Below are 20430 nucleotides of genomic sequence, written 5' to 3'. Positions count from 1 at the left end.
CTCAGCAGCTGTAAGAAAGTGGAATTCATGAACTGATTGCCTTTGCAGTCTTGTGAATCAGGAGGAACAAAGGTATTTTTCTCCTGTATCTGCAAGATTCACATTTGAAATCCTCCCTTTCATTTCTTTGTGTTTTGAACATCTCTTTAACACTACCACCTTCTCAGAAAGATTTCCATGACTTCCCCAGAACATTCAGTTGATCCAGGCATGTGAATTTTCTGAGTTTCCGCAGATTTCCGCGTTTTTAAAATCCACTTTCCGTGCTATTTGCATGATTTCTGCGTTTTTCACTTTGCCAAAATCGTGTTTACCAACGGAGAAATCGGATTTAAAAAAAGAAAATAAATGATGTATAGACTTGTAATGAACACAAGGGTTCCGCTAGAGGTCGCAAGGGGTTCCGCGAGAAGTCCCCCGCGTCCTGGAAGTTTCCCCGAAAATGAGGCACCTAGGCTGGGCAAGGCAGCCAATCTCGACCTCATTGGGACTTCCATAGTTGATCGGTGGGTTGAATTTGCAACCTGCGGTCTGGGTTCTGGAACTCTAACCCTGCTGGAGCCAGCAAATCTATCCCCATTGCCGACTTCCTTGGCTGGCTGGATAAACCTGCAAAGCTCTGGAACCAAGAGTGCCAGAAAATCAGTGGTGGAACTGTAATGAGTAAATATTAAATTTAAGTGCAAGATCATATAACTAAATTAATTAAGACGGGGTTAAAATGTAAAATACAGCAGAAAAGCCAATTACCACCTATTTGGGCTGATTATCAATTAACGTGCAAATTTACTTAAATGTTATTAGTGTACAGTGGCATGTTCACATTATTTTGTAATGTCCCTTTTTACTTTGAAATGCACTAAAAGAGGTTTGAAACTGGTGATTTTGTGTGTAAATTTTCAGAAATGTTCAAATTTGTTGACCCCCGCCCGCTGTACGCCTCGTGCAAGCGCTCGGCTCTTTTCCTCTTTTTTAAAAATCTCACTCACATGCCTGTTGATCTCTTTAGCTTGGACTTTGAATTGTATGCTTCCTGTTCCAAAGACCTCAAATCAGATGATCAGGCTACCAGTGAATATGTAACTGTTGGGGATAAAACATTTAAGTAGTTTAAAAATTCTGAACATTTGATTTTTTTTCTTCAGGTTTCTTAACCAAAGAAAAGCTTGCTCTTCCTCTCCTTATCACTGTTGCTAATTCTTGTATCAAATGTGCATTGTAGGTACATTTAGAATTTTTTCTCGATAGGTGGGTGTTGAGAATGTATTTGGTAGCCCTCATGTTGACATACATTTCCACAGCAAGCACAGGAAGTAAACTATAAACATTTCTGAAACAGTTTGTATCCTGTATCGTCATTAGAATTTGAGTCTTTTGGGACTCGAGCAATTTGCGATTTAATAATGTGCTGATCATAACGGCATGCAGTACTTTTAAGTGCAGTCTGACCAAGAATTGATACAAATTGCATGCTTATTAATTTGATCCATCCAGAAATGAACTCTTGGTTTATTTTTTCCCTAAGACCCTACTAACACGTGGCACAACTTGTACCGTTTGCTGTAATTTTACACCACCTTATTATACAAAGTATTTTTAAAATCTAGATGTCTCATTTGTTTCTTTATCATTGTTTTCTCTCCGTTATCTCAAAAATCTGGACGTTAGATCACACAAGATTTCACTTATGGTACTTATTGTGCTTTTGTCTCTATGTTCTTCTCTTCTCTCCTCCAGCAGGAATTCCATTATTTTTCCTGCCATTGATAAATGACTGGTGATTAATTCCCAGCTGTGTTCTGTCCCTCTTCAATTTGTGCATTGATATCTGTTGCACTATTCCCTGAAGCTACACTAGTACCTCTGCTACCTCTTCTGTAGAACCTTTCAAATACAATAAAGTAATCTTTTTGGACCAAATATTATATCCTGTTTGGTTTGATTTGTTTATTTAAAATCTGCTTTTTCTATGCTACATGCCAGAATTTCATTGCTTGTGATTCAATGTTATGTTAACCTGCTCTATTTCTGATCTATTACTTCTGTCATTCCCTTTTCACCTATCCCAATTTCCTGTCTGTCCACATAAATATGTATGTTTTGAATAAGAGAAGTGTAGCTGGAGGCAGGATGAAACTGCAGTCCTTGTTCTTGAGCATCTGGGTGAACTGTTCCCAATAGATCATGGAGCCCACAATTTTTTTGGCAGCTTTTCTATGGCTAATTTTAATGAAGCTGATAAACCTGAGTAAAAGATAATATTAAAAATGTCTCTAATACTTGTTGACAGGTTAATGTTCTGTCTAATTCGCAACACGTGACTTTTAGTATTTTTTTCCACCTAATTTTGTTTTAGAATTTGTGAAAATTTAGCTCTGAGGCCTGTAGAGATTCCTGTAAGGAAAGATAGGATGAGATTTTGTTTCTGAGTCGCCACTTCTCTGTCTAATGAGTGAGGGCAGCACTTCCACGGAGTGGTGTTGCTAAGAGATGAATTACAACAGAACCTGGGCATTAGCCTTCATTTCACTTCTCTCCCAAAAAGATTGAAATTAATTTCCATATCCTGTTGCCTACTTTTAGAAGTATGTGATTGCTCGAAAGATCATTTGCAGTAGCTATAATAATTATATGAAGAATTGGATTGGTTGCAGTAAACATTCCCTGGTGTTTCAGTTAGACTTTAGGCTTGAGAGATAGGGTGGAAACAGGTCCTTCCGCCCATCAAGACTGTGCCAACTGGCAATCTCCGTGTACACTAGCACTATCCTAATCTCTAGTGACAATTTACAATTCACAGAAGCCAATTTAACGTACAAACCTGCATGTCTTTGAAGTGTGGGAGGAAACCGGAGCACTCGGAGAAAACCCACATGTTCACAGGGAGAAAGTAGACAGCACCCATAGTCAGAATCGAACCCGGGTCTCTGGCACTGTAAGGCACCAACTCTACTGCTGCGCCACTGTGCTGCCACTGTTGTATTTCCTTTCTAATTTGTGCAGAGTTTATCACGTCAGCAGTGGCTATGAATCAAATTCTCATTAATTGTACATTTCAGCAATGAATTTTCAACCATTTATTTGAATTTTTTTTGTAACTTTTTAAATAGCTGGAGTTAATGTTCTTGGTTTCAGGTGTGTAAATTGGTCATTGAGTGGAATGTACAATGGTTAATTAGCATATAAGAATCTCAGCATTGGAATTATTTAACTTTAAAAGCAACTTGTTCCTTATATAGCTTTCATTTTATCCTATTTTGTAGTTTTGAAATTGATCTAGAATAACTCATATGGATTAGGTATTGAAGTTTTCTGCTATATGTGAATCTTTTTATAAGCATTCCTGTTTTGGTACAGAAATGCCACTTTATGGGTCGCCTGTGTAAAGAAAGAACCATTTAACATGAATGGAATAGAATTGCTGATCCTGTTTTTTTGACTGAGTTGTTAATGCCTGTCTTGCTTACACCTATCTTGCTGTGTCAGCCCAATCCACTGATGAGACGGTCACTTTTCGTCGTGAACGCAGCACGTTCAGACGCCAAGCCGTACGGCGGCGACGGCACAATGCGGGCAGTAACCCCACCCCTCCAGCCTCACTTATTGGATCACCTCTCAGGTATGACCTAAAATGACCATGCAAAGTGCATGTCTCAAATATCAGTCGTGTTTCACTACTTCCTCGGCTCCTTCTGAAACCTAAAGCATGTTCTGTGTCTTCAGCTACTGCTGCATGACTTCACGAGCATGTTGGCTTAATGAAAATGCATGTTTGTCCGCTGCTTTATGCATAATGTTTTGATGTTGCAAATCTTAGACTATGGTAAAACCTCCATTTTACAAAAGTCCCCCAAATCACAAGCCAGTGATTGTCACAAATCTAGTCTAAGAACTGCATATATGGGTCTTAAAAGACAAGTTTGATATTATTAATGTTGTTTTACAATTCATGTTTGCCAAAATCTGCAAACTATTTTTCTCACCTTCCCATCTTCAATACTTTCATTTATTCTATTTGAATTTAATCACTTAAAATTATTTCTCAGCCCTGCCCACTCTAAAATTCTGTTGATACATGAGTTTCTACTTAATACTCTTTTTTGAACAACATGAAATCTGACTCAAGCCATGGAAAAAGTTGTTGTTGAAGTGAAATGACTTCCCCCTGTTAGGTATGCATTGTTCGACTGCCCGAGATTGCGAATTAGAACAGGAGCTTGGCTGGGATTCAACACAAGATGAATTTAAAAGGGCTGTAGAAGCAAGGATTGCAGGGTGACGAAGCAATTAATTTGAAACCCAGTGCACCAATGATTAAGGATGCACAGGAAACAGTTGCCACGTGTTCAGATGATACAAAATTCAATGTTGTGTTGAAATGCGAGGACAATAGTTGTTGACTTCAAGGAAATATAAACAGACTGACGGAATGGGCAATTGTGTGGCAGATAAAAATTAATGTTGAGAAATCTAAGGTGCTATATTTTGATCTTTAGGATTCAATGCTAAAACGGATACAAGCACAGATAGATATTGGGCTATCTGTATAATTCATTGAAATCGGAAGGATAAGTTGAGAAAAAGACTAAAAACCAAAATAAATAGAGGCATCGAATGAAAGAACAAGGAAATCTGAAGCAAACATGAAAAAACGCAAGCAAGGAATTAGAAGGGCCAAAAGGGGCCATGAAATTCCATTGGCAAGAAAATCCCAAGGCTTTTTAGACATCAGTTTAAAACAAGACGATAACCAGGGAGAGTGATAAAGGAGGGAATTTGTGATTGGAATCAGGTAACAGACAAGGTACTAAACATCTCTTCATCTAGGAGATGGACATGATGTATTGTAAGATCTGTGTGGGGTATACTAATTAACCAGGGCAGTTTGAGATCAAGAAGGTGGAGGCATTGGGTTTCTTGAAAAGCATTATGGTTGATAAATCCCCAGGGCCTAATGGGATCTATCCTGGGTTATTGTGAGAAGCAAGAAAGATTGCAGGGGCCTTAATGAACACTTTGTATCCTCTCTAGCCACGTAATCCCAGAGAACTAGATGAGCTAAAGTTGTTTCTTTACTTAAGAAAGGAAATAGAGATTGTCCACGTCAGCTTCAAGTCAGTGATAGTGAAACTATTGGAGAGGATTATTTGGGATAGAATTTATTTGCATTTGAAAGAGAATGGGATAATTATGGACAGATAGCGTCTTTGTCTACAGCAGGTCATGTATTAATAATTTGAATAAGTTTTTTGAGAAAGTGAAAGAATTGATTGGTCAGGGCATTGAATGTTGTTTCTGTGGATTTTAGTAAAGTATTTGATGAGGTCTGTTATTCTGGCTGGAAGTCTGAGCAGTGATGGTCTGCAGAGATCTGTGCTGGAATCTATTTGTGATCTAAATTGTTTAGATGTAAATGTAGATGGGTTGGATATTTATATTTAGGAGGGATTTTAATTATGTGAACAGATTATTGAAATTGACCTCCTTGGCATAAAAGAGATTGAGGGATTCTGATATAGATATTTAAATCATAGAGAGAAGCTGTACCCATTGTCAGAAGAGTCGAGAACAAGGGGATACAGAATGAAAATAATGTCAAAAAACCCAAAATGACCACAAGAAGAAATTGTTTTTACACAGCCAGTGGTTTGCCCTAGAATGTGCTGCCAGAAGTAACTGTAGAGGAAGAATGAATTGAAGCTCCCTGAAAAGGGAGTGAAGTAGGAATCTGAAATCAAAGACTTTACAGGGCATTGGGAAAGGACAGGATAGTGGGATAAACAGGATTGCTTATGCACAGCAGTACAGATGTCATATTCCAAATGTTTTCCTTCATTGTTAAATCCAGTATATAAAGACAACTGTTTGGAACAGTTGTTTTTGAACTGTTTGTTCAAGGCAGCAGTTGACGAAACGGGTATGCTTCCAGTAATAATTAAGTACTTAAAGTGCATATGCCTTTGGCCTTCAGAGCAGCAATGAAGCTCTTCTGTCTGTCACTGTTCTCTCCATGGCTGTTTCTAGCAAGTTGTTCAGTAGTTTCCCAGCTACGCCCTGGGTTGTCTAGCTCCACTTCCATAGCTTTTTACTATTGTGTTTTTGTGCTTGCACCAGGTGTATTGTATTCTGACATCCAAGATTTATAATCTGCATTCACTCATCTCGGCTGTAACCTGGCCTGGCTTTCCTATTTCTTACATTGTCAGTATGTTTTAAGACAATGGACGGCAACAAGGATAGGAATAGTTTAGAGGAATCTGGGCCAAACCCGGGCAGATGGGACTAGTGTAGATGGGACAACTTGGTCAGTATGGGCAAATTGGGTCAAAGAGATGGTTTCCATACAGTATGACTCTGATACTATGTTCCAAAAAGATATTTTTTAAAATATCTTGACATGAAGTCGTGAGTTATTCATTCCATCGCAGCAGAAGTGTCTTTTTGTTTCACTGCTCTTTGTGACATTTTGTTTTAATGGGACAAGGTTGCTAGTTTTGTGCCAAATCTCCAATCTGAGAGAGTAGAGTGATTTGTTTTATCTAGTCCCCCCCCCTCCTAACACCAGTCTGGCAATGAAAAATAAAATCAACCATACTCTCTGTGATGGTTTTGAGGAGTGAATGACTGAACCTGCCAGTTGTGAAAGTCTCTCTCACAACGAATGGAAACCATTCAATTTGTTCCGCTAGGCCATGGCAGATTGTTGAGGATTAACAATTTTATTTTAGTATTTACTAAAATAATACCTGGAGTATTGTGTACAGTTTTGGTCTCCTAATCTGAGGAAAGACATTCTAGCCTTAGAGGGAGTACAGAGAAGGTTCACCAGATTGATCCCTGGGATGGCAGGACTTTTATATGAAGAAAGACTGGATAGACTAGGCTTATACTCGCTGGAATTTAGAAGACTGAGGGGGGATCTTATTGAAACATATAAAATTCTTAAGGGGTTGGAGAGGCTAGATGCGGGAAGATTGTTCCCGATGTTGGGGAAGTCCAGAACCAGGGGTCACAGCTTAAGGATAAGGGGGAAGTCTTTTAGGACCGAGATGAGAAAACATTTCTTCACACAGAGAGTGGTGAGTCTGTGGAATTCTCTGCCACAGAAAGTAGTTGAGGCCAGTTCATTGGCTATATTTAAGAGGGAGTTAGATGTGGCCCTTGTGGCTAAAGGGATCAGGGGGTACGGAAAGAAGGCAGGTACAGGTTACTGAGCTGGATGATCAGCCATGATCATATTGAATGGCGGTGCAGGCTCGAAGGGCCGAATGGCCTACTCCTGCACCTATTTTCTATGTTTCTATGTTTGCTCGCGGTTCTATCAAGTGCTTTTAAGAAATACAAATCTCTATTACTACATAATGTTGCCATGATCAGCAGGTGGATCCTGATATTATTTTACCGAGAATTTCTCATCTCAATAGTCAGTACCAAATGTTTTTTTTAATTAAAAAGATACTCCTAAATTATTTATATGACTAGAAAGATGGCAATATCCCTCTATCATTCAAAAATATTTGTTTTTCTGTGCTTCATCCAAGATCTTCAAATCCTTCCTAAAGTGTGAAGACTAGATTAAGACTAAATTTCATCTGCAGCTGATTAAACATTTAAAAAGAGGCTCAACACAATTTTACTATAGTACAGGCTTCCAATTTACAATAGCCAGCATCTTGTAAGACTTTTGAAAACTGATTCCACAATCTATTCTGTCATATTTGAAGACAATATCTCAATATCTCCAGGTCTGTTTGTCCCTGAACCTGCCTTTAGAATTGTAGCCTTTCTTTGTTCCTATCAAAGCACATCACTCCATTAAGTTACAAATGCAAGTGGCAACCCATTCCATCTGTCTGCCCATGCCTTCGTTGTAGGCCATAGATGGAAGGAAGTAGAGCAGAATTTTGATTTGACTTTTGTTGAGAAATCTAAAGTCAATGAGAAGAGAACCTGGCTATTTTGCCTTCTCTCACTGCACCTTGATTTATATTCCCAGCTCCTGGTGCATCTCCCACTAAAACATGTGCAGATTGTTTAACTTATAATATTGTGTTTGCTTGGGTATATGATCAGTTATCAAGAAACCACTCAGATTTGCAGCTTGATTGTGTTTGCAAGTACGTATTTATATTGCAGTCAATACAATTTAAACGAGTTTATTAAAAAAATACAAATTTAATGGTTTTTGCATGTATTAAACATTTCTTGCTTTGGCATAATTAGGATTCAAAAGGTAATAAACTAGAATATATGTCAATCTATTAACATAGATCCAGGGGTCTTCATACTGGTCTCTCAATACAGGACATCTCCCACTTCAATGTGCAAGATCCATTGTGTGCACTGAATTGTTAGTTTGTTAAATACAATATCCATCCTGTAGCTGTGCTGAAAATAACTACATACTGTACTGTACACAGGATGAACTAAATTATGACAATTATTATTGAATGGATTATTTAGGATTGGACACCAGCTAACTTAGCGGAGGTTGGCCTATTGTCTAAAAAATGTTTGTTGCTTTAAAAATTCTCTGCCTTCTGTTTTCTTATTGATACTGTTCTGTGCCTCATTTGATGGGTTGTATTCATAAATTTTGTAACCTAAAACTGCATGAATATCCAAACTTCGACTGTTGGTATGCTTTCGTGTTCCTATATTAACCAGTGCATGGTCAACCCTGTTAGGCCAATGTTTGCTCTCGTTGTCTTTTGATGTGATGCCTTCGTATTCACTCTTTTTACTATAGCCTTCAAGATAGTCAGCAGGGTCAGTCATCTTCCCAGATCAAAATACAACCCTGTCCCACATCACAAGCTGCTGTACTTAGTGCTAGCGCCTCTCTACTGGTCAGAAATGGAAGTGTCCACTTGGAAGCATCACATGACAGTGCCTCAGCTGTTGGTGGCTGCAGTTTACAGGATGAGTTTGGTAGGCAGCTAAACAGACTATTGGAGTTATACGGTTGTTAATATTATATTCTGTTATAAGCAATTGGTAATGAGATAGTAATCCTTTTGGGGAATGACTTTGGCCAACTAAAAATTAAAACCTGCAACATATGTATACATCAAAATCAGCTGAGATGTCAAATATGACATTTGCTGAAATAGTTAAATGTGTTTACTGCAATAATATTTTGGGATGCAAAATTCAGCCCAAACATTTTAAGGATATACTATCTCTTTAAATTGCTAATTTGAACTTTGCATGCTTATGACTAGACAGTGGAGTTTTTTTGAATATTTCAGTAGAACAAATGTTTGATGAAGTACAATGTTCTCCAGATTTGATGTGTTGATTTTTGCATGACCTACCCTGGATTTTTTAGATAATTCACCATGGATATCCAACACATTTGCTTTAGTGTTACAAACTGAACGATACAATGCAAATGTAAGAAAAATGCTTCAGAAATATCACAAAGGAAATTTCCTGATGTTTGGAATGGTTGGAAACTCACCATAAGATTAAGAATTAATTGGGCCATTCTTAGTCACATGTGTGACCAAAAATGTGAAAAATTGTGGAACACATCTCTTCTAATTCTGAAAGCATTACAGGGATATGACTGGTCACACACCTGATCCGTCATATTTGACCACTGACCCAAAACAAACATCGTCAGCATAACATCTAAATTTTTTAGGTGTTATGCTGACGATGTTTGTTTGGAGTCAGTGGTCAAATATAACGGATCAGGTGTGTGACCAGTCATATTTGACCTCTGACCCTAATTAAACATTGTCAGCATACCATATAAAAATTACACTTGATAAACTTCGACATATATAAGTCATACATACAGTACAAAACAATATACCTGTAATGCTTTCAGAATTAGAAGAGGTGTATTCCACAACGTTTCACATTTTTGGTCACACAGGTGACGAAGAATGACCCAAATAGTGACCTAGATTATCTTTTGTCCTAGAATTACAAAAATTATTTGTTTATGTTTCTAAGTTGATTGAAAATTTGCACACAAAACAAAAACATAGATGTTTGTTAGACCACCAATAACTAAAGAAAATGCCAAAATAATATTTTTATGGTGTGGAATGATGCAATGAAAATTATTGAAGAGCACCTTAATTTCTGGATTTCAGGTCTCAAAATATTTGTATCTTGGCCAATATTTTTTCCTCATTGACAGGAAAAAAAATAGTTTTACCCTGTTAAGATATTGTTGTTTGCCTTCTTGCTGTTTTTAAATTGGGGTGACGCATTTCCTACATTACAGCAGTAACTCTATTGTTGTAGTAGCTCAAATAATGTTTGGACATCCATAAACTGCTATATCAGTACGTTTTTTCAAAACTATCAACTGACACAAATATACAAGAAAGATCTCTTGTACGGAGCCTTTTATTATTGCTTGTCCTGCCATAATTTATGGAATTTGATGCTGCTACCTTGAATTGAAATACATAGATTTGCTATTAGACACTAAATTTGGTGTGTATGTGGCTGAGTGCAATGATATTGGGAGCTGTACTTGACTGGCTGTAGAATCAAGTAGCTATTGGTAATCCTGGCTAGGGAATATCATTTCAAGAGTCAAGCCTCATCATTCAAGACAGTGTGTTATGCAGATGTTCCAGTGTCCCATGGCAGGCCACTGACTCCAGGGCAGTGAAAGTGTTGCATGGCTCAGCTTACATCCAGAGGGGACAAAAGCAAATCCTGTTTGGGATGTGGAGGTGAGTGCACTGAGGATCGGAGTGCGAGTTGACAACATGAATTCAACAAGCATGGTAAACATATTCAGTTCAAGGGAGTACATCTCAGGAAGGTTACAAAATATCTTTCCACGAGAAAAGGAAATGGTGAGGCAGTTTTATGCATTCCCACACAAGTCACCGTAGTTTATAACTTATGTATAGCCCTTACTTATGAACAAACATTTGGGAGACCAGTTTGATGGATTTGCCAACTGTGGCGTGGCTCCAAGTGACTATTCAGGACAAGAGCTGGAGTCTAGCCACCTCAAAGCTAGGAAGAATATGTCCAGTTAACATTTCAATGTCCATTTCGCAAATCCTGTGGAGGGACATACCATCTGGGCTAGCAGCATTTTCCTTTTTCAAAGCATCATAGCATTTAAAACCTCATCTACAGTTAAAAAGTCATACAGCATGGAAGCTTGCTCTTTAGCCCAACTCATTTACGGCAGCCAAGATATCCCATCTAAGCTAGTCCAATTTGCCAGCGTTTGGCACATATACTTCTAAACTTTGTACCTGTATCTCTCTGAACCTCATATCCATGTACCTGTCCAAGTGTTTTTTAAATGCTGCTATTGTACCTGTTTCAACAACCTCGTCATCAATAGTACATCAACTTCTTCTTAAAATAATATCATACCAATGCACAGTATAACTGAAGCACAACCTCCCTAGTTTTACAGTCACTTGCTGTACTTGACTACCTGCCTTTGCAACTTAGGGACTGGTGCACCAAGATTTTTTTCACCTCAACTCTGCAATTTAGATCACGTGTTTCCTTATTTATGTACAACAAAAAGACAATATCTCATTTCTCACAATGGGCAAAGATCTGGCAAATAGAGCATATTCAAATAAGATACCAATGTTCGATTGTAGCAACAATCGAACATTGGTATCTTATTTGAATCCTCATTTTAACTTCCTATCCTCAAAGTGTGGGAGCTTGTTTCGCAACCATCCCCATTATGGGAAGCAGTTACTCAACGTCTTCAGTTTCATCTTAATAATGCCAAACATTTTTAAAGAACTGAAACTATAAAGTCAATTAACACATTATTTCTCTGTCAGCCCACCAGTTAATTTTCCAGCCTTGAAATGAGCTGCTTAAGATTAAAAAATAAGGTTCTAACTTCCATTGATTTTGATGATGTGGTCATTACCCAATAATCCAAAATGACCTATTCAAATTGTCTGGCAAATTCAAATTGTACGTCACATTCATTAAAAAAATAATTGGAAATCCTGAGGATAAAATTGATGCATTTGTTGGATATAATTGAATGCAATTTGTATCTTTTTCTGGGCACAGGATAATAATGCACCTAACTTGCACTGGCAGCCTGGCTACTGTTAAAATTGATATTGTTCTCGTGAGTCTGGGAATGAGATTCGGAATGAGTTTTATTTGTGGTAATAACAGATGATAAATTTAAGTGTGGATGAGCTTTTGAAGTGAAAGGCTTGCATGTCGACCCACATTGACTCGAGGTGGTTAAATTACTCTCTACAAACTCTTTGTGGACATGGTTTCCAACTGGGAACCCTTCCCTCGCTCCTCGTCCATCTGTTCATTTTCCTGCAGCAAGACCTCTGTGCGCAGCCTTTGTGCATTCTTACATTTGTAATCTTTTCTAATAGGATGCAATTTCTGTTTTGTATTAAAGATCTGAAGTCAGGGCATGGTCCACCAACAAATGCCATATTACTCTTCATAGACTAATTGGAACAACTGACAAAAAAAGCTCAGCTATTTACTGAATCATTTCAACAACCAGAAATGATCATCCCAAAACCATCTCCTTTTTTGCTTCTTTGAAGTATTTGCTTTGATGTAGATATACCAAATTCTTTGGAAACTTTGAGTCATTGACCCCCTCTTAAGCTTTCTCGTTACCAGTGCATTAAGGCCATAAAAAATATTCATCTCTGACAGTCATCTTATATTTTCTTAGTCTGCAGATTGATTAAAAAAGAATGTGAGGTTTGCACACCGAATACTGATGAAAATGCTCGCTGCCCGATGCTTAACTTTTCCTGTTTCTACACTGCTGCTGCATTGGATATCTGCTTTCTGTCCCTCCTCGATTCCATTAAAATTCCTGCTTTTAACCCTGGCAGGGAAATTATATTTCATGGATCAATTTTTAAATTTGTGGGCATCAGTTCAAATTAGCAATGTTGAGATGCAATTAAGCAACCAGAGATGTTTTCCTGTTTGGTTATTCTCCTTAAGGTGACATCATAAGTCTACAAAAAAACACTCCGCACCCCGAATGAGTGACCCACTCTGTTGCAACGAGAGCTTTGTATAAACTCCACTTCAAATCTCTGAATAAATTTCCTTTTTGTTATTTACCAAGAAGGTGGTCATTGACTGTTATTTTGAATTTTTTAATAGGAAAATGATAAAAAAAGAATGTTATATCAAATTAATGGGTATTTGTGTGGAACTGCGTGAAAGGAGAGTTCTCCTTTGTTCTAAGGCTTTTGATGAAACAGGCACCAAATGAACCTCTGTGTGACAAAGAAGAGTTAATGTATTGGCAAACGTGATACTCTGGCTTTCCATTAAAACCACATTCAAAAGTGGTTGCAGTATACAATCTATTGTCGATATTATGGTCCTCTTTATAACGGATTTTAGTTATGGCGAACGAAGCATCCGTACTGCAATCATCACCACTGTCTCTACATAGGCTGCTAGTAGCACTACGGGATGCCAAACAAATTGATAAGCATTTGCTTCGATCGGCAATTGCGCAATGATACTCAACATTTTGAATGTTGCTCTATTAAACAATGTTACAAACAGCTTGCAGTAACTAAAATAAATTCTTAGCTGTTACAAAGAGCTTTGCATTTGAAAGCAACTAGTTGTTGCACTGAATGGCCACCATGTGGTTGGAGTGAATCCCTCGCCCCCACCCCCAGTGGGCAGTTATAACTAAAGTTATCTGTATGTTATAACATAGGTGACCCATTCTTACAGTCCAGTTCATGCCGCAAACTATGTCTGATTTGATTCCCAACACATTTTGACTTGCTTTGCTAAAGATGCATGTATAAAAATACATATGAGCCATTGTTTTAGTCATTGGTCCATGAATATTTAAAACATCAGAAAATATTACTCTGTTCTATTGCTATTTTCTCTGCTGCCAGGTATCATGTATTGTTTTCTGTAGATGGTGCAGGTGACCAAATTAACAATGTGACTAAATTAGCAGTCCGACGATGGAAAATAAAAAAAATGTATTCACAAAATGCTGGAGTAACTCAGCAGGTCGGGCAGCATCTCGGGAGAGAAGGAATGGGTGACGTTTCGGGTCGAGACCCTTCTCAGTCTGAAGAAGGGTCTCGACCCGAAACGTCACCCATTCCTTCTCTCCCGAGATGCTGCCCGACCTGCTGAGTTACTCCAGCATTTTGTGAATAAATCGATTTGTACCAGCATCTGCAGTTATTTTCTTACACTACTTGTTGCTCCACTGTGATTTCTCTTCGAGGTATGTCCACTTTGAAGATGGAAAATAAAAGCTGTGTATGAGTTATCCCAGGATGATACCATCCATGATTTATCACTCTTCATTCCCAAAGGGAATTAACTGGTTTCTGCTTGGTGTCTGCTTATGAATCCACAGTAAAACCCGAGAGCAGGAGTGATAAGTAGGACCCATCCACATCTATTCTTTTCACGTTGTACCTTTCACAATTTGTGTACTATTCCTGACCATTATCTCCAAATTATGTTATTTTTTTTGAGGGAATGCTTCAAAATTATTCTCATCTGTTCAATTTCTTTATCATAAAAGTATGTATTACTGTAAAACTCCATAGAATAGAATGGCAGTTGACAAAAGAAAGGATGAGTTTGAAGACTAAGGTGCATATAACTACTCATGGTATTCACCAAATAAGTTGCTTTCTTTTCTTTCAGTATCAGATCACTTTGATCAATGTCCTCTACATATCCTTAAGATAAAATTAAAGTAAAAGATGTGTTTATAGTACAAAATTCTCCAGGAATTCTTCAAAATAATTGAAGCCAACCCCCTCATTAAGGTGTAGGAAAGAACTACAGATGCTGGTTTAAATCAAAGGTAGACACAAAATGCTGGAGCAACTCAGTGGGACAGGCAGCATCTCTGGAGAGAAGGAATGGGTGACGCTTCGGGTCGAGACCCTTCTTCAGACATCAGTCTACCACTAATTATGTTTGCAGATAACCCTGAACCTCAACCCCTTTTTCTTATCCGTTCTCCATTTGTTCTGATTCCCTTAGCATTCAAAACTCAGTCCCTAAGATTTGTTTATTTTATGTATTTAAAACTAAAAGATGTGTTTATTTTCATAAAGTGCAGGATAACTGAACGTGGTTGCAATTTTTGGAACTAGCTGTATAGATTTGCAACAAGGTTGTTACAATTCTCTTGGTGGACAAGTTCAATCTAAGCTAATAGTGTATTTATTGTAGGCTTTCGTTTGTAAGATATAGAGTTCTATGTTCTTTAATACGTGAACATATTCTTGTTATCATATTTCTAGTGTTTGTGTCAACTATTTTGCAAACATTGCTCTGAATTAAGTGGTTCTGCTACGTTGTTTGATATTGGTACTGATTATATTGCTTCAAAGAACTTTAATGATTTTGAAATTATGACAGGAAAGTACATTTACATTGTTTGAATCGTTCCTTTCTATCATCTTGACTCTTTGGGCTGAAGGGCATGCATTCTGATAATCCCAGCCGATTAATGTCTTTTGCTTGTTTTTTTAACAATTTTATATCAAGGTGAACCTGAGAAAATATTTTGAAAGGCCTGGCAATTTTTCAGGTCCTCTTGTCGGTGTACTCTGCATCTTAGATGGATGTAAAATGCTATCAACAAAAATCACCTGAACTTACCAATGGACTTTCGTGCTTCGTGCTGCTGTTACTCTTGTGTTTCAAGGATTGCTTTCTAATGCCTTTACGTTAAAAATCATTGGTACAGAACTGACCATTTACAAAAATCGACTGCATGTTGCCAGGTAGAAAGAGATAATTACCACATTGCAGTCAATAACGCAAGTTTTTTTGGCTCAATGCATTTTAAAAACCTGGCTGACCTCTTTGTGTTATTATCCTTTTTCAAGTTTCTGACATTTATACTTTGTGCTCTAAATGGCTCGTTTCGCCAAAAATGATGTTATTCCTGTGTTGTTGATTGAGAAAGCTATTGCCGTGATGCTTCCTACGTGAATTGAAATATTTTTAATATGAATGGCCACATTTTTATATATGGAAAGATTGCCCAGAATTTCTAAAGTAAAACTTAACTGACAAGATTATGTGACAGTGCAGTTAAGTGTTGCTTCGGAACAAAACTAGGAAAGAGGTTTCTTAACCTCCAAACTTAATTATAACATAGATTGAGGTAATTTGGCATTTTACGCCAGCTCATGGAACAATCCCCGCAAATGTTCACTGTAACTGATTCTCCCCACGTTCCCATTAATTCTAGCAATCATACTGTACTTTGGGCAATTTACACTTGACAGTTAACCAACCAACCCACCTGACTTTTGGATGAGGGTGGTAACTGGAACAGCTTGAGAAAATCCACGCAGTCGCAGGGAGAATATGAGAATTCCATACTTTCAGCACGGAAGGTTGGGTCAGACTCTGGTGTTTAGTTTAGAGATACAACATGGATACAGGCCGTTCAGCCGACTGAGTCCATGCCAACCATCGGTCACCCGTTCACACTAGTTCTATGCTATCACACTTTTTCATCCACTACCTGCACAGTGGGGGTAATTTACAGAGGCCTATTAACCTGCAAATCCACTTGTTTTGGGGATGTGGGAGGAAACCTGAGCACCAGGATGAAACCCACATGGTCAGAGGGAGAATGTGCAAACTCCACACAGACAGCACCCAAGGTCAGGATTGAACCTGGGTCTCTGGCACTGTGAGTCAACTGTGAGATTGCAGCTTTCGTGGCTGCATTACTTTGCTGTCCTCTTATGGTAATGGAATGGTTAAATTGAATTGTAGCAGTTCTGAACTATTGATCTGATATACTGTTGACAATCATCCTCTGACCAAAAATATAGTTGTACAGTTTATGGTTCAGTTAGCTTTGTTGAATTGACTTGAAATAAACACAAGAGACTATAGTTTTTCTGTTGACTTTCATTTAAAACTTTTGTTTATCTAGGAATTGGTTTAAACCCTCTGTTATAAAGCACATCTTTATCCACATCTGTGATATGGTTAACCTGCGAGTAAAGATAAAATTCTGAGATTTTGGAAACAGCCTGTCCAACTAACTACTTTATTTAGGAAGAGTGATAAGAGTGCTGGTCAGTTTTCACTTACTAAATTCCTAGTTCTTAAATTTGCACAGGAAACAAAAACAAAAAATATCACCTCTTTGAGAATTTATATTAACCACAGAGTCACAGAACTCGATGTGTAGGAAGGCACTGCAGATGCTGGTTTAAACCGAAGATAGACACAAAATGCTGGAGTAACTCAGCGGGACAGGCAACATCTCTGGATAGAAGGAATGGGTGGCGTTTCGGGGCGAGACCCTTCTTTAGACCCAGTCTCGACCCGAAACGTCACCCATTTCTTCTCACAGAACTTGAGTCAATTTACTTACCAATGTTGTTAGCTCCCTTCCAGGTCATAGACAACTTAAACTTAATTATGTTTTTCGTGAGTTAAATAATTTAAATCCTGGACTTGCATTTTTCAGGTCACTGCCTTTCTGTTCTGATCTGACTTCTTTTGCTGGCAAGCTACTTTGCAGAAGACCTTTTGTAATCCAAATCCTAGAATGTGACACAGCAGCATCAAGATTCAATGCTGTTTTTGCGATGACTCTTGAAAGAGTAGGTGTAAACCGTAGACAAGTAACTTCCTTAAGTTATGATTTTTTTTATTATTAATGAAATTAATATCCCTAAATTTAAGCATTAATGGGCTTTTTCATTCAAAGCATTTCAACAAAAATTATATGCTAGTCCTGTAATGGCTCTTTCACAAGATTCTGTGTATTCAAGGGTCCATATTTCTGCAATTGCCACTTATTTACACAATCCTGTTTACTGTCTATGTCTACAGTCTATGGTTTATTTCCTGCATTTTTTCCATGTACTTATTATTTTGATATTCTCTTTCAAGCTTGTGTTAAACTTGTGCACATATGATTTGGCTGCATTTAATCATACGTTACTTTCTATGTGTAGGCCATTCTTCCATTTACATGAGCAGTGACTTTTTTGTTGGTGTTTTATGAGACTTTTTATAATGTTTTGAAGATTTCAGACATGTATCAAATATCCATATTTATTTGCACAAATTTGCTTTTATTAATCACGCCTGGCATGCTTTATAATAATAATAATAATAATGCATTACATTTATATAGCGCTTTTCATATACTCAAAGACGCTTTACAGAGATTTAGAGAACATAGGGAAATGAATAAATAGATAAATAAGTAAATAAGTAAACGAACAGAGAAAGGAGACAGAAGGTGAGGTGACCTTCATGGTTGAAGGCAGTACTGAACAGGTGAGACTTCAGCGATGTTTTGATTGTGGTGAGTGTGGAGGAGTCTCTAACGGTTTGGGGTAGTGAGTTCCATAGGGTGGGAGCAGCGATGGAGAAAGCCCTGTCCCCCCAGGATCTGAGTTTGGTCCGGATGTGGGGGGATAGGAGATTGGCAGCAGCAGAGCGGAGGGTGCAGGTGGGAGTGTGCCTGTGGAGGAGGTCGGTCAGGTAGGATGGGGCCAGGTTATGGAGGGCTTTGTAGGTTATGAGGAGGATTTTGTACTGGATTCTCTGGGGGATGGGGAGCCAGTGGAGTTTGTAAAGGACGGGAGTGATATGGTCACGGATCGGGGTGTGGGTGAGTAGACGGGCAGCGGAGTTTTGAATATTGAAGTTTACTGATGATTTTTGAGGGTGCGCCATAGAGGAGGCTGTTGCAGTAGTCCAGACGGGAGGTGATGAAGGCGTGGATGAGGGTTTCTGCAGCTGTGGAGGAGAGGGATGGACGGAGACGGGCAATGTTTTTGAGGTGGAAGAAGGCTGTCTTTGTGATGTGTTTGATGTGTTTGTCGAAGGAGAGGGTTTGATCAAAGATGATTCCAAGATTCTGGATGTGAGGGGAGGTGGATACTGGGAGACCATCAATGTTGAGGATGAAGTTTTGGGTGGATTTGGTGAGCGTTTTTGGACCAATGATGATGATTTCAGATTTGTTGCAATTGAGTTTGAGGAAATTTGATTGAAGCCAAGATTTTATTTCAGTGATGCAGTTTGTCAGTGTAGAGTGTGTGGTGGGTGAGATTGACTTGGTGGAGATGAGGAGCTGGATATCATCGGCGAAGCAGTGGAAGTTGAGACCATGACGGCGGATTAATTGACCAAGGGGGAACAGGTAGAGGATGAAGAGGAGGGGGCCAAGGACTGAGCCTTGGGGGACACCTTGGGGGAGGGGAGCGGTGGGGGATTTACAGTTGTTAATGGAGATGAACTGGTGTCTGTCAGAGAGGTAAGATTTGAACCAGGATAGGGCTGTGCCGGTGATGTTAAAGGAGGTTTCAAGTCGGGTGAGGAGAATGGAGTGATTTATGGTGTCAAAGGCGGCGCTGAGGTCAAGTAGGATGAGGATGTTGAGGTTGCCAGCGTCGGAGGAGAGGAGAATGTCGTTTGTGATTTTGAGGAGCGCAGTTTCAGTACAGTGGTTGGAGCGGAATCCGGATTGGAAAGTTTCATACAGGTTATTGGTAGAGAGGTGGTGTTTGAGTTGGGAAGCTACAGCACGTTCCAAAACTTTGGACAGAAAGGGTAGGTTGGAGATTGGTCTGAAGTTGTTTGGGGTGTCAGGGTTTAGACCAGGTTTTTTCAGAATGGGGGTGACAGCAGCGATTTTGAGGGATGGCGGGACGATGCCAGTGGACAGGGAGGAGTTTATTGTTGCAGTGATAAGTGGAGAGAGAGCAGGAAGGCAGGCCTTGACAAAGCTGGAGGGGATGGGGTCCAGAGAGCAGGTGGCAGTTTTTATTCCTGTGAAGAGGTCAGAGAGGTCGGTGGTGGAGACTGGGGAGAACTGAGGCAGGGGTTGACAGGATAAGGGGGGGCAGGTGGTTTGAGGGGGAGCAGGTGCGTTGGTGGTTAAGGTGCTGTAGATGTTGTCTATTTTGCTTTGGAAGAATGAAAGGAAAGTGGTGCATTTGTCAACTGTGAATGATTGGGAGATGGTGTCCAGGGGGCTGAGGAGTTTGTTTATTGTAGAGAAGAGTGTTTTGGGGTTTCCGGAGCCAGAGTGAATTATTTGAGAGTAGTAGGTGGAGTGGGCGCGGGAGAGGGCATCTTTGTAGTGCTGCAGGTGGTCTTTGTAGGCTTGGGAGTGAATTGTGAGACCTGTTTTGTTGCGGAGTCTTTCAAGTTGGCGGGCATGAGTTTTCATCATGCGGAGTTCAGGGGTAAACCAGGGAGCAGAGTGGGTGAAGGAAACTGTTTTGGTTTTTATAGGTGCAAGCTGGTCGAGGCAGGAGGAGAGAGTGCGGTTGTAGTAGTCAGTGAGGTCAGATGGGCTGTGGAGGTCAACGAAGGGAGAGGCGGACATTATTTCAGAGAGGGAGGATGAGAGCGAGGTAGGTGAAACAGAGTTCAGCTTACGGAAGTTGATTTTGCGTT

General features: G+C 39.1%; 1 protein-coding gene across 4 annotated transcripts in view; it reads left to right on the top strand.

The window, feature by feature from the left end:
* Positions 1 to 20430, top strand: part of pcnx1 (pecanex 1) — a 224476-nt gene that overhangs the window by 119714 nt on the left and 84332 nt on the right. For 3 of the 4 annotated variants that reach the window (XM_078406252.1, XM_078406250.1, XM_078406249.1), the window contains exons 7-8: positions 3487 to 3619; positions 8750 to 8931. The exons of the other annotated variant lie outside the window; for it this stretch is intronic. In XM_078406252.1, the coding sequence (XP_078262378.1) occupies positions 3487 to 3619; positions 8750 to 8931 (315 nt within the window). The remainder of the gene's footprint in view (positions 1 to 3486; positions 3620 to 8749; positions 8932 to 20430) is intronic. 4 annotated transcript variants of the gene reach the window in all.

The sequence above is a fragment of the Rhinoraja longicauda genome, chromosome 10 (genome assembly GCF_053455715.1).
Source record: "Rhinoraja longicauda isolate Sanriku21f chromosome 10, sRhiLon1.1, whole genome shotgun sequence".
Taxonomy (NCBI): Eukaryota; Metazoa; Chordata; class Chondrichthyes; order Rajiformes; family Arhynchobatidae; genus Rhinoraja; species Rhinoraja longicauda.
Note: the sequence above shows the minus strand (reverse complement) of the source record. Positions and strands in the feature narration are given on the sequence as shown.